This window comes from Coenobita brevimanus, chromosome 87 (assembly GCF_032717465.1).
Source record: "Coenobita brevimanus isolate Jiangsu-jjx chromosome 87, ASM3271746v2, whole genome shotgun sequence".
NCBI classification, from domain to species: Eukaryota; Metazoa; Arthropoda; class Malacostraca; order Decapoda; family Coenobitidae; genus Coenobita; species Coenobita brevimanus.
In genome coordinates this window covers 19,990,028-20,004,437 of record NC_137040.1, presented here as the reverse complement: position 1 = coordinate 20,004,437, position 14,410 = coordinate 19,990,028, and the positions used below count along the sequence as shown (strand labels likewise).

Sequence of the window (14,410 nt, the reverse complement as noted above, 5' to 3'; positions counted from 1 at the left end):
ATAGCTCCGTACAGTGCCAACAGTGCCTATGCTGTGTTCAGCCAGGTATTTGGAGAGTTTCGGTGCTGTGTAATAATTGTCTGTGTACAGCACATGATTCCCACCAAAATACCTCTCCATCAGCACTTTTACAACGGAGCCAGAGAAGCCAAGGGGGTCTTTCCTGTTCACGTCCATTGTGCTTGCAGAGTAGATGACGAAATCAAGGATATACTCCGTCTCACAGTCACACAGCACAAAGAACTTTATCCCAAAGCAGTGGCGTTTGCTGGGGATGTACTGCATGAATTTGAGACGTCCTCTGAACAATACCAGGGATTCGTTTATGACGACTTTCTGCATAGGACGGAAAAATCGCATAAATCGATCCCAAATCCTGTTGAGAAAATCCCTCACTTTCCACAAAGGGTCAGTTTGGGACGGGTTTCCATTGTCAGCAAAGTGCAGGTATCCTAACAGCTGTCGGAACCGATCCCGTGACATATACTTCCCGAATGTTGGGATAGAAGTAATGTCATCCACGAGCCAGTACTCCTCCAACTCATGTCTCTTGATATGGGGCATCAAGAACATCAGTGCAAAGAACACATACAGCTCTCTGATCCCGACAGGCAACCACGACACTTGCTTTGGTGAGCCAATAGGTCCCAACCCTTTTGCTGCACACTGAGCTGCATACCTATTGGTCTCATCGCTGACATGCTGCACGATTTTGTCATCCATGAAGGTCAGGAAGTAGTCAACAAAATTATCTCCTGCGTTGCATGGAAAGGCAGGCTGTATTCCAGCATTTGTCATATCAGACGGCGGATTGTGTGGCTGAAAATCTGCACCATCAGACTAAACAAATGCATTAACTTTCCCTGTGCGTGGTTCAGTGGAAGTGGCAGGTCGCATTGCACTCGTTTCCCCGTGAGGAGGACCTGAGGTGGAGGCAATGGGTGAGGCAGGAGGCGAGCGGGAGGGGGGTGAGTGGGGGGGTGGCGAGGGTGAGGGAGCTGAGCGGGGGGGTTACTGACCTGGTGCGTGGTGAAAATTGACCCTTTCTTCCCTGCTTATCACCTCGCTTATCACCTCGCTTATCGTCCAGCTTTGCCCTCCAACTGCCACGCATCCCCTTTGTTCTAGGTCGGGCTGCCCTGCTTACCCTGCCTGCACGGCCTGCATGGCCTGCCTTCCCTCGCTGTGCAGGCTCTGGGAATTCATATTCCTCAGATGATGTAGACTGAGAGGGCACGGCAGAAGATGAAGATGATGTGAGGGCAATAGGGCTAGGGGAACGGGAAAGTGGTGGGAAATGCTTGCTAGGGCCTGGTGTAGGAAACGTAAGTCTGCGCTTCACTCCCTTCCCACGTGCAACACCAATTTTCCCCATAGGCGCCTTCCCTTTCCCAGAGTAAGTTGGGGGTGGTGGGGGGGAAACTACATGCTCACTTTCATCATTGTCACTGTCAATGGTAAAGGGTTCACCACCAATCACTGCAAAATCGTCACTACTTGCTGTAAGTGTATCACTCTCACTGCCACAATCCAGAGTTGTACTTACAGTTTTGTCCAGCTCTGTTCTAATTTCTGGAGTGCTCAACCCCTTCTGCCTCGCCGTTGGCAATTCCTTCACCGGTGTAGAGGTCGAAGGCACACTAGCACTGATCATTTGCGAGGAGGAAGCGAGCGACGATGAGTTGGGACGGAGTGCCATTATCACGCACAGAGCTGGACAGATACTGACTGATGCATGTCAGGGCAGGGGTGGGGGGGGCCCCCTCGGGGTGGGAGGAGGGAGGTGTGGGATGGCTGGCGTGAAAGAACTCAACAGCTACTCTTGCGTGAGACAATTTGCGCGCAGGAAAAACGCGTGGTGTTCAAAATATTCATGAACATTCCAGAATGACACCCGCGGTTTGGTCCAGTTTTGTCGATGTCATTCTGGAATGACACCCGCGGTTAAAGGGTTAAATAACTCATTTCCACTGCCTACACTCTTGACTTGTGTCCTTCCAACAACGTCCAAGCTTCACTTCCATACGTTAGAGTTGGTATCACAGTACTGTCATGTAGTAACTTTTTCATTTCCATACTCACTTCCCTGTTTCTTATCACTGCATTCAAGGAACAAGCAACCTTTCTTCCCTGTTGTACCCTTTCAAGCACTTCACCCTCCAAACCTCCATCCTTACTCATCACACTACCCAAGTACTTAAACGTACTTACATTTTCCAATTCCTCACCATCCAACCTCGCTGTACATTCACTGACTTCACCTCTCTCAAAGACCATCACTTTACTCTTCCCTACATTCACCTTTAGATTTCGTTTCTTACACACTCTCCCAAACTCATCCACCAAGCCTTGCAGCTCCCCTTCGTCTTCACTCAACAACACAGTATCATCTGCAAACAACAGTACAGGGAGTTTCCAAACACTACTCTCTCTCACCAGGGCCACTCCAACATACACTACCCTACCTTGTACAGTAATCACTCTAATATCCGGATGCCCAATAACCGAACATCCCCACTACCCGGACATAATCGTCCTGGGATCCAACATTCCCAAAATGGTCCGAAAACCCCAAAAAATAAAAAAATAAAACAATTTTTTCCCGTCTGTAATTTGAACTTACCGCGCGCGCCACGGGAGAGCATTGTTTTGGCGCGTCATTCCTCCGACGTCCGATAGAGCATCCTCCCCACTTTCCGCCTGTCTCTCGCCGCGAGTGCATGCTCGTCGTAATGGCTGCCCACGTGATCGCTTTTGTGGTGGTGCCTTACCTGCTGCAGGGCCTCCTGCTGCTCTCGGACCTCCTCTTAGTGTGTGTGATGACGGCCCCGCCACCTGAGAAAAGGAAGAGAGTGGTGTTGACTCTGGAGAAGAAACAGGAGATATTGGAGAAAGTAGATGCGGGGTGGTCTTCTTCCCGCATTCTCCGCGAGTTTAACCTGGCCCGGTCTACTTTGTTCGATATCAAGAGGTCCCGAGACAAACTCATGCAGTACACGGCTGACTTCTTGTCGAGAAGCAAACGCAACGTGGAAAGGAAGGTTATGTTTACCCTCAAGTTTGCAGAAATCGACCGATCCACGTTGATTTGTTATCGACAACAACATGCTGCTGGTGTGATGGTACATGGAACGGAGCTGAAGGCTGCTGCTGAGAAGTTCGCCAGGCTTCACAACGCCCTAGACTTCAAGGCATCTGAGGGTTGGCTCTTCGCGTTCAAGTTGCAGCATAGCCTTACCAACCGTAAAGCACATGGCAAAGCATTGGATGCTAACGAGGATGGAGTTGACGAGTTTCGGCACAAGGTGAAGGGCTTGATCGACAGGGAGGGCCTAACTCTCGGTCAAGTCTACAACGCTGATGAAACTGGCCTATTCTCTTGCTCGCTGCCAACGAACACTCTAGCCGAGGAGACGGAGAAGCGTGTACCTGGCCGCAAGCTTTCCAAGGAACGGATATCTGCTTTGTGTTGTGCCAGTGCTAACGGCATGCACCGGCTTAAGCCCGTTGTTGTTGGCCGCGCAAAGCAGCCTCGGTGCCTTCGTGGGGTGATGGATGTCCTTCCTGTCGTCTGGTACAATTCTTTGAAGGCATGGTTCACAGCTGTGATCTTCAAAGACTGGTTTCACCGTCACTTCGTCAAGGAGGTCATCCATTACCAGACGAAGACACTGGGAATCCCGCGCGACCAGGTAAAGACCCTCCTTCTTCTCAACAATGCACCTGCCCACCTGTGCGACAAGGACTTGGTTGCTGAAAATGGCCGTATTAGGTGCATGTTTCTGCCACCTAATACGACTGCTCTCATCCAACCCATGGACCAAGGAGTGATCGTGGCAACAAAGCGCCTATAGCGTCGGAAGTTCCTGGACGAGGTGATGGTTGTTCTCGAGGACGAGGACGAGCGCAGGGAGGAACGGGACACACGAGGCAAGCGGACTATGGAAAACCTTCGCCGCTACAACATCAAGTCTGCGCTGTACAACTGGGCTAGTGCATGGAAGGAAGTCCCTGTGAAGACTCTGGAAAATGCACGCCTACGTACGCACGGCGACAATGTTAATGTGGACGATGTTCGTGAGTGGTTGGATGACGACGAGGGTGATCCTGGGTATCAGATGTTGTCTGATATCGAGATCGCGTCTTCGGTTGCAGGTGTCAGTACCGGACTTGAAGATTCCAACGCTGAAGGCGACGATGATGCGGACACCTATCAGCAGGACACTACTCCAGCCATCCCCAAGCTGAGCGCACTCCGGGAACATCTAGAGTTCGTCCTAGACTACCTGGAACACCCTGACTATGACAGGGAGATGGGGCCCTTGGGACTCGTGGAGGAAGTGCGTGCTTTCAGGCAGCACATCATCAATCGTCAGAATCGTCGGTCATTGCGTCAATCAACCATTGACAGTTTTTTCAGGCCCGTGACCCCCGCTGTGCCCAGCCCTGGCTCCACTCCGTTGCCTCCCCAAGACAGGCCCTCGTGCTCCGAGCCACAGCCCAGCACATTAGCCACGGTGGAGTCACCACTCGACGTGAGTTTGTGGCTGTCTTCAGAGTCGTCTGCAGTGGGTACGCCATCACCACGACCCAGCGATACACCCCTAGGTCGCCTGCCAGTGATACTCTCGGACTCTGACAGTTAATAAACAGCAAGAACTTCTCCACTAGACCACACGGGAATTTTGAGTGTTGTGCAGTGAAAAAAACAGTGTGTTGTGTTAAGGATTTAAAGTTGTGAGAGAAAAGACTCTAAAGAAACATAATTTAACGTAAATAGAGTTGTTTGTTTTGGCTTTGGAAAATTATAAGGATGGGAAAAGTTAAAGTGCAACACTTAGTAAGTTACAATGGAAATTTATTTAGACAGAAGTGCACACTGTGAAGAGAATGGACTTCTGTGTGTAATTGACTAAGTTCAGTGCCAGACTTCAGGAACAGTGTACTGCAAGTGCTTCAGGAAATTGTTCTTACTGTCAGAGTCCGAGAGGAGGCGGTTATTCATCGAGGTGGCCATGGACTTGCTGTAAGTAGCCAGAATGTTTCATACTGTACTTTTTTCCATACTACACTTACCTCATTTCACTCTTTAATGTCCTTTATTGGTGTGAATAGGCTGTTAGTAGCTATGCATGTGCAGTAGGAATGTGTTTTTCTGAGTTAGGCTAGGTTAGGGTCCATAAGTACCAGAATGTTTATTAATGTATGAACATACTTTTAAACCCTCATTTTATGTTTCTTTTGCATTTATTTCAGTCATTTATGTGCCTTATTGGTGTGATTTGGGTCTTAAATAGGTGCTATGCATGTCCAGAGGGAGTTGTATAGGTGTTTCTCCGAGTTAGGGTCCATAAGTACAAGTCCATAAGCTGGGGCCCAATATCCGGACAAAACTAATAACCGTACCTACCTATGGCTCTATTACGTCGGATATTGGAGTGATTACTGTACCTCTTTTATTACCCCATCCTTGTACAGATTGAACAACCATGGAGACATGACACATCCTTGTTTCAACACAACTTTCAAGGAGAAAAATTCACTTAGTTCACCATCCACACGCACTGCAGCCTTCTCACCATTGTACATACTCTTCACAGCATTGAACAACTTCCCATCTACTCCATATATTCTTAACACTTTCCACAATCCTTGTCTATCCACCCTGTCAAATGCTTTCTCCAAATCCATGAAAGCCGCATACAACTTCTTTCCCTTCTCTAGAAACTTTTCCACTAAAGATCTAAGAATGAATATCTGATCTACACAACCTCTTCCCTTCCTAAGGCCTCCCTGTTCTTCTCCAACTAATTTCTCTGTTCTTTCTCTAACTCTGTCAGTAAGTATCCTACCATATACTTTTCCTATTATACTAAGAAGACAAATGTCACTATGATTACCACACACTTCTTTTTCCCCTTTTCTTTTGTACAAGGGAATAATTAAACCTTACTTCCAATTCTCCGGGACTCTACCTTCCTCCCAGGCCAATCTGCACATCTTCCACATCCATTCTACTACTATCACTCCCCCATACTTCAGCATTTCACCACACACCCCATCAATTCCTGGGACTTTCCCCGATTTAACTTTCTTCATTGCTTCCACAACTTCTATCCTACTGATTTCTTCCTGTCTTCTCACCTCCCTCCTTCTCCCAGCCATTCCCCAGGCACTTATACTCGCATTACTTCCATCCTCTGTGTTCAACAATTCCTTAAAGTGTTCTCTCCATCTGCTCACTTTTTCACCCTTCTCAGCTAGTAATCTACCATTTTTATCTTTCACTCCCCTGCTAACTTCACTTCCATCCTGTCTTACTCTTTTCACCAATTTCCAGAACATTGTCTTACAGTCCCTCCACTTTACACTCAAATTCCTTCCAAATTCCTCATCCACTCTCTTCTTACTCTCTCTTATTAATCTTTTCACCTCTCTCTTTCTTTCTACATATAACTCTCTCTTCCGCGTCTCAACTTCTTGCACGCCCCTATTTCTCATTCATTTATTGTATGCTTTCTTCTTTTGTGCCACAGCCTGTCTCATCTCTTCAGTCCACCTCGCTGTTCCTTGCACCCCCCTCCGTCTTCTCTTCCTTCTACACACCACATCACATGCTGCACATATTTCTTCTGTAAATATCCTACACACACCTTCCACGTCTCCCATCTGCTCAAATTCATATTTGCCCAATCGTTCCTCCACTTCTCTTTTATACTCTGCCTTTTTCTCATCCTCTTATAACCTTTCCACCCTCCTTGCAACTACTCCTTCCTCTTGTCTTTCCCTTCTTCTATTCCTCCATCTTACTTGAAATCTAATTCTTGCCACCACCAAGTAGTGGTCAGAAAGTCCACTCCCCCAACCTCTATAAACTCTTGCATCCATTACACATCTTCGCATTCTTTCATCCACACACACATAATCAATCATTGCCTTCCTTTCATTCAGTTCACCACACACCCTGCTCATCACTCGCCATGTATACCTGTGGATCATTTTATGCCTGAAGAGGGTATTGGCTATCACCAACCCCCTCCCAGCACAAATGTCCACTAACGCACTCCCATTCTCATCTATCTCAGCAGGCACATCCCACTCACCAACTATTCCATCCACCTTCACATTCCCAACTTTACCATTCATATCACCGATCAAAAACACTCTCTCATTCCTTCCAAACTTTTCCATTCACACTTCTACATTTGTCCAGAACTCTTCTCTCACTCTGCTTGCACGATCTTGCGTTGGCGCATACACACACACAATCGCCCACATTTGTATTCCAACTTTCAACTTTACCCACACAATCCTTGACCCAACTGATCCATACTGTCTTATGCTCTTCTTCCATCTTTTACTCACAACTATACATACTCCTTCCTTTGCCCTCTCATTCTCACCTACTCCTGTACATATACCCCATCCATACTCCCATTCTCTCACACTTTCTCCTCTCCATTTTGTTTCAGTTACTCCACATACATCCACTTTCGCACCCTCAAGCACATGGACAATCTCTCTTTCTTTCACCTCATCATTCGCTCCCCTTACATTCCACGTTCCGATAACCATGTGTGATAATAATAATGATAATGATAATAATTATAGGATATGAAATACTGTAATGTGATTTGTGACAGATATGGAGTGAGGAAGTCTGTGGACACCAGAGTGAAAGTGAGTACTGTATACTGAGATGGTATGGTGATGTGGAGAGAATGGATAACAATAGAGTGGTAGAAAAGGTATATCTAAACGAATTTGAAGGCGAGAGGAGGAGAGGTAGGCCAAGGAGAAGTTGGAGGAATATGGTGGATGAGTTTGGGAGAGTGTATAAGAAATGGAATCTAAAGGTGAATGTAGGGAAGAGTAAAGTGATGGTCTTTGAGAGAGGTGAAATCAGTGAATGTACAGCAAGGTTGGATTGTGAGGAATTGGAAAATGTGAGTACGTTTAAGTACTTGTGGAGTGTGATGAGTAAGGATGGAGGTTTGGAGGGTGAAGTGCTTGAAAGGGTACAGCAGGGAAGAAAGGTTGCTGGTTCTTTGAAAGCAGTGATAAGAAACAGGGAAGTGAGCATGGAAGTGAAAAAGTTACTACATGACAATATTGTGATACCAATTCTAATGTATGGAAGTGAAGCTTGGACGTTGTTTGAAGGACACAAGTCAAGAGTGAGAGCAGTGGAAATGAGTTATTTAAGAGGAGCCTGTGGAGTCTCATGGAGAGACAAACTGACGAATGAGGATATAAAGGAACGTTGTGGTGTGGATGTGGATGTGATAGGAAGTGTTATGAGAAACACATTGAGGTGGTTTGGCCATGTGGAGAGCATGGAGGGTGAAAGACTGACGAAGAGAGTGTATGTGAGTGAGGTGGAGGGGGGAAGAGGGAGGGCGAGGCCGAGGATGAGATGGAGGGATGAGGTGGAGAGGTATATGAGAGAGGGGGGTGTGAGTTGGGAGCAGGGCAGTAAATGGCGGGGGACAGGGTGACGTGGAGGCAATTTGTTTGTGGCCACCCCAAACGGGATTGAGGCGTCTGGCAATAGATAGATAGATAGATAGAGTGTGTGAAAAGAGGTATGGGAGCCGTCAGCTATGGGACTGACAAGAGATTGAGCTGGCTGGATGATTGACATGAGAAGAAGTGGATGATCAGGGATTTGGCACCTCATTTTAAAGTGACAGCGTCCAGATTGACCCTATCGGATACGTTTGAGTGAAGCCACAGAATGTGGTGAATGTTTTTGGTATATGAGATAGAGCTAGGATTCCAGGGACTTGAATGATGAGTGAATGGGAACATGGCCCATTTGACTGAGCAAACTTGGGTTGTCTGGATGTTGCTACTCCTCACCCTGCCTAGGTTGGGAAAGGAGGTCAGGATAATAATAATGATAATGATGATGATGATAATTATAATTATAATTATACTGTAATAATGATCTATCTATTTATCTATAGCCCAACGCCGTAATCCCGCAAAGGGTGGCCGCAGACAAAACGCCTTCAAGTCGCCCTGTCACCCACCATTTAACTACCCTCCCCCCAACTCACCCACCCATCCCTCATATACCTCTCAACTCCATCCCTCCACCTCATCCTGAGTCTACCTCTCCCTCTCTCTCCCTCCCTCCACCTCATCCTGAGTCTACCTCTCCCTCTCTTTCCCTCCCTCCACCTCATCCTGAGTCTACCTCTCCCTCTCTCTTCCTCCCTCCACCTCACCTACATACACCCTCTTAGTCAGTCTTTCATTCTCCATTCTCTTCACATGTCCAAACCGCCTCAGTGTATTTCTCCTAATCTTCTCAACCACATCCACATCCACCCCACAGCGTTCCTTCACTTCTTCATTCGTCAACCTGTCCCTCCACGTCACTCCACATGCTCCTCTCAAGTAACTCATTTCCACTGCTCTCACTCTTGACTTGTTCCCCTCTTGCAAGGTCCATGCCTCGCTTCCATACGTCAGGGTAGGGATCACAATATTATCATGCAGTGACTTCTTAACTTCCATACTCACCTCCCTATTTCTCATCACTGCTTTCAATGTACCAACAACCTTCCTTCCCTGCTGTACCCTTTCATGCACTTCATCCCCCAAAGTTCCATCCTTACTCATCACACTGCCCAAGAACTTGAATGCACTCACATTCTCCATATCCTCACCATCCAACCTCACTGCACACTCTGTGACTTCATTCCTCTCAAACACCATAACTTTACTTTTGTTTACATTACCCCTCAGATTCCTCCTCCTACACACTGTCTCAAATTCATTCACCAACCCTTGCAACTCCCATTCATTTTCACTCAATAGTACTGTAATATCAGCAAACAGCAACACCGGAAGCTTCCAAATCTCACCCTCATTCATTAGAGCCTCCCCCACATCCACTGCCCTACCCTGCATCTCCTTTACAACCCCATCCATGTATATATTAAACAGCCATGGAGACATCACACAACCCTGTTTCAATCCCACACTGAGATCAAAGAACTCACTCAGCTCACCATCCACTCGCACCGTAACCCTAGCTCCCTCGTACATACTCTTCACAGCACTCAGCAATTTCCCCTCCACCCCATATATTCTTAATACCTTCCACATACCTTGCCTATCTATTCTGTCATAAGGTTTCTCCAAGTCCATGAAGGGAGCATACACTTTCCTTCCCTTCTCTAGATACTTCTCCACTAAACATCTTTTCCCTTCCTAAATCCCCCTTGTTCTTCTCCAACTAGCTCCTCTGTCATATGCCTAACCCTATCAATGAGTATTCTACCATATATTTTATCAGTCACACTAAGAAGGCAAATACCCGTATGGTTACCGCATACTTCTCTCTCCCCTTTTCCTTTGTATAAATAACAATTATACCTGATTTTCAGTCCTCTGGAACCTTTCCTTCTTCCCAAGCCAATCTACACAACTTGCATATCCACTCCACAACAATCTCACCCCCATACCTCAGCATTTCACCACACACTCCATCAATACCTGGGGCCTTTCCTAACTTAATCTTCTTCATCGCTTCCACTACTTCCGCCCTACTGATCTCTTCCTCCCTCCTCTCATCTCTTCTTCTCCCAGCCATTCCCCAACCACTTATACTCGCACTGCTCTCACTCTCTACATTCAACAAATCCTCAAAGTGCTCCTTCCATCTCCTCAATTTCTCTCTCTTCTCCACCAACACTCTATTATAATAATGATGATAATGAAAATGATGATGATCCCATTCTCCCATTTTTTCCAACAGTACAAAGCTGTCATTCACATCTCGTCTCCTCGCTAGTGCTCCATTCAACTTTTTTCTAAATAAAATCTACAGTGTGGAGAGGACTAAGGATGATCCACTAACATTGGTCTTACCGGACCTACTCAGCCCTCAGATGGGAGACATTATTGAATCTGTGCAGGTTTGTTATTCTATTATTTTGTTCATTTATTTTTGTTTTTAACTGTTCCATCCAGATGAAGGGGAAGGGCACACTGAGGATGAGGTGGTATTTGATCATGATTGAAGTTAAAGCAGGTGTTGAAACCAGCTGATTCTTTCTTGGTAGTACCGGGAATGTGTAGGGAACAAAGAAATCTAAGATGTGCAATAAGATTTACAGCAATATATGCAGATATCAGCTTGTTCTTTTACTCTATTCATTTTAGGCCAAGTTTCCCGTGTATGAGTGAGATTGTGTGGCAATGGTTCTTTCACCTTAATGACCCAGACTTTCTCCTTGTGAAACTTACCTGGTATTTCACATAGCTCTCTACATCCTTTCCATAGCATATTTTATATGATTAATATCATATGCTAGTTTTAGTCCACTGCTACAACTCAGCATTCAAGATGGAGTTTAGGCGTGTTTAAGGAGTTTACCAAGCAGCGACATTCACAACACTGTTAAGCCATCGTCATCATCATCACCAACATCCCAGCCTCTTTTTTCTGCCCTTAGATGGGATGAAGCAAGATCCAGAAAACAAGAAAGGAGAAAAACATGATACAGTGAAAACTAATACAAAGCATACCCAGTGAAATGGGACACACTTTTTAACTCATCAGTAGGAGGAGGCCGCAGCACGGGCCGAACAGGGTAGTACTCCCGAGGGGAATGGGAATGCTGGTGATAGGGAGAGCTGGAGCTCCTGTTTCACTAGCTATCTAACCATCCCCCTTTGCTGACCTTTCAGTGTGACAGTAACAGGGAGAGTAGACCAGCATACTCTCCCAAACATTTCCTCTAACTATCTATGCACTACACCACATGCACTTTACATTTCACACAACGTATCCCACTACGTTACAGGGGTTGGCGCCAGCAAGGGCATGCGGCCAGAAAACTTTGCTCCCGCTACCTAGTGGTGGACTTCTGGGGGGAGGGGTGGCGGGGGTTCTGCCGGCATAGATCGTGGGTCCAGGGCGAGATGGGGCTCGAGCCTGTGGTAGAGGGTACAGGGCATTGCAGTTCCCAGGCTGCTGCTTCCGCCCAATAGAGAGGGGCCCGAACCTGGGAGTAGCGCCCCAGGAGGCTGCCCTATCAGTGGGTGTATAATTGCGGGATAGTTGCAGTGCCAAGGTGCGCTTAGAGGGTGTCCCTGCAGCTGTCCTGGCAGGGTGCCCTGAGGCCACTACCACAGCCACTGGTAAGCTGGTGGGCTAGGGGTCCCAGATCCATTGTCTGGACCTGGGACTGTGCAGTGAGTGGGACCTGTGCTATGTCTGTTCCCCTTTATTAATACTGAAGATGACAAAACAAAATAAGTTTCAAAGCAAGCCTGAGGACAGTAAATCACCCATGGGGATGAGGGTGGGTTTATGGAATGTGGGAAGTTTGAGGGGAAGAGCGGGGGAAGTCGTTGAGGCATTCAGTAGGAGGTGGGTGGATGTGGCGTGTTGCAGGAAGTCCGGTACAGGGGTGGATCAGCCAGAAAGATTGTTGGGAAGGACTTTTGCTATAAGTTGTTTTGGCAGGGGGGACAGACGGATATGGAGGTGTTGGTGTGATGGTTGCGGAGAAATGGGTGGAATACGTTATGAATGTTTTGAGAGTAAGCGATAGGATATTAGTAGTGAAAATTATGTTGGGAAGAAAGATAGCTGCGATTATATCGGCATATGCTCCACAGGCAGGATTGGATGAAGCAGAGAAAGATAGATTTTGGGATGATTTAACGTGTGTAGTAGGTGGTATGAGGGATGATGAGATAGTGATTTTGGGAGGGGACTTAAATGGTCATGTAGGTGAAGCAGCACAAGGTTATGAAGGAGTGCATGGGGGATGTGCGTATGGTCTAAGGAATGCAGAAGGGGAGGCATCAGACATGATTGTGTGCAACACATATTTTAGGAAAAGAGACAGTAGGTTAATTATGTATGAGTCTGGGGGAAATAGCAGTCAGATTGATTATTTTCTGGTTAGGAGGCCGATAGGAGGTTAGTGAGAGATGTTAAAGTTATAGGAAGTGAGGAGTGTGTGCAGCAGCACAAACTATTGATTTGTGATGTGGTGCTTAAAGAACAAGTGATGAAAAAGAGGACTTATGTACCTAGGAGGAAAATATGGAAGCTGAAAAACCAATTAGTAAGGGATGCCTTCTATAGCGAGTTGAGGAGAGTGGTGGCTGAACAGGGAGCTGTAGACAGAGGCGTTAATGAACAGTACAGAGCCCTCTCGAACAATTTCTTGAGAGTTACTGATGTAACATGCGGTTGGACAAGAGGACCACCAAGACATAAAGTAACTTGGTGGTGAGATGAGGGTGTAGAAGCTGCAGCTTAGGAGAAAAGAAGGCTTTTCCGGGAATGGAAGAAGGTTGGTAGCAAAGAGGAATATTTGGCTGCCAAGCATAGGGCTAGAAGAGAGGTGTACTGGGCAAAGTCTGAGTCACAGAGACTATTACTTGATAACCTAAATCATGGGGAAAGGAAAAATATGATATTTAGGGTGGCAGGTCAAGTGAAGAGGGATAATCGGGATATTATAGGTGAGCAGTGTGTGAAGAATGATGAAGAAAGGGTAGTGGTGAACAGTGAGGATATTAAAGATGCATGGAGAGAGCATTATGACCGGTTGTTGAATGAGGAGTTTGACTGGGACAGAGAAGGTTTGGAGCCAGCAGATCTAGTGTCTGGCCCTTGGGCTTTGATTGATACTGCTACTGTGAGTGAGGCAATAGGCAGAATGAGGGTGGGGAAGGCAGCAGGTGTGTCTGGGTTGACTGCCGAAATGTTGAAGGCCTCAGGCGATATAGGGGTGAGTTGAATCACTGACCTGATAAATAGGATTATTTATGAGTGTGTTGTCCCAGATGATTGGCTGAAGAGTGTAATTGTAAATGTGTATAAAGGGAAGGGTGATGCCCTGGAAAGAGGAAATTATAGAGGTATTAAGCTTTTAGATCAGATAATGAAGGTAATGGAGAGAGTTTTAGAAGGTGTGATTAGAGAAAGAGTGAATGTTGATGAGATGCAGTTTGGGTTTATGCCAGGTAGAGGGACCACTGATGCTATATTCATTGTTTGACAGCTTCAGGAAAAATATATTGGTAGGAGAAGGGATCTTTATTTTGTTTTTGTTGATTTGGAAAAGGCCTTTGACAGAGTCCTTAGAGAGGTGGTGAAGTGGGCAGTGAGAAAGGTTGGCTTGGAGGAGTGGCTGGTTAGGGTGGTTATGGCTGTGTATGTGGGTGCTCACACCCAGGTAAGAGTGAATGGAGATTTGAGTGATGAGTTTTCCGTGAATGTTGGTGTGCATCAGGGGTCAGTCTTGAGTCCCACGTTGTTTATCATGGTACTTGAAACCCTTTCATGGGACTTTAGAAATGGACTCCCGTGGGAGTTGCTGTATGCTGATGATTTGGTCTTGATTGCAGAGAACGAAAGGGAGGCGGAGGA

The 14,410-nt window shown here is 46.5% G+C and overlaps 1 protein-coding gene across 1 annotated transcript in view; it reads left to right on the top strand.

The window, feature by feature from the left end:
* LOC145411023 (tyrosyl-DNA phosphodiesterase 1-like) overlaps positions 1–14,410 on the top strand; it is a 281,158-nt gene that overhangs the window by 53,468 nt on the left and 213,280 nt on the right. The window contains exon 2 of the mRNA XM_080281084.1: positions 10,772–10,931. Coding sequence (XP_080137210.1) covers positions 10,772–10,931 — 160 coding nt within the window. The remainder of the gene's footprint in view (positions 1–10,771; positions 10,932–14,410) is intronic.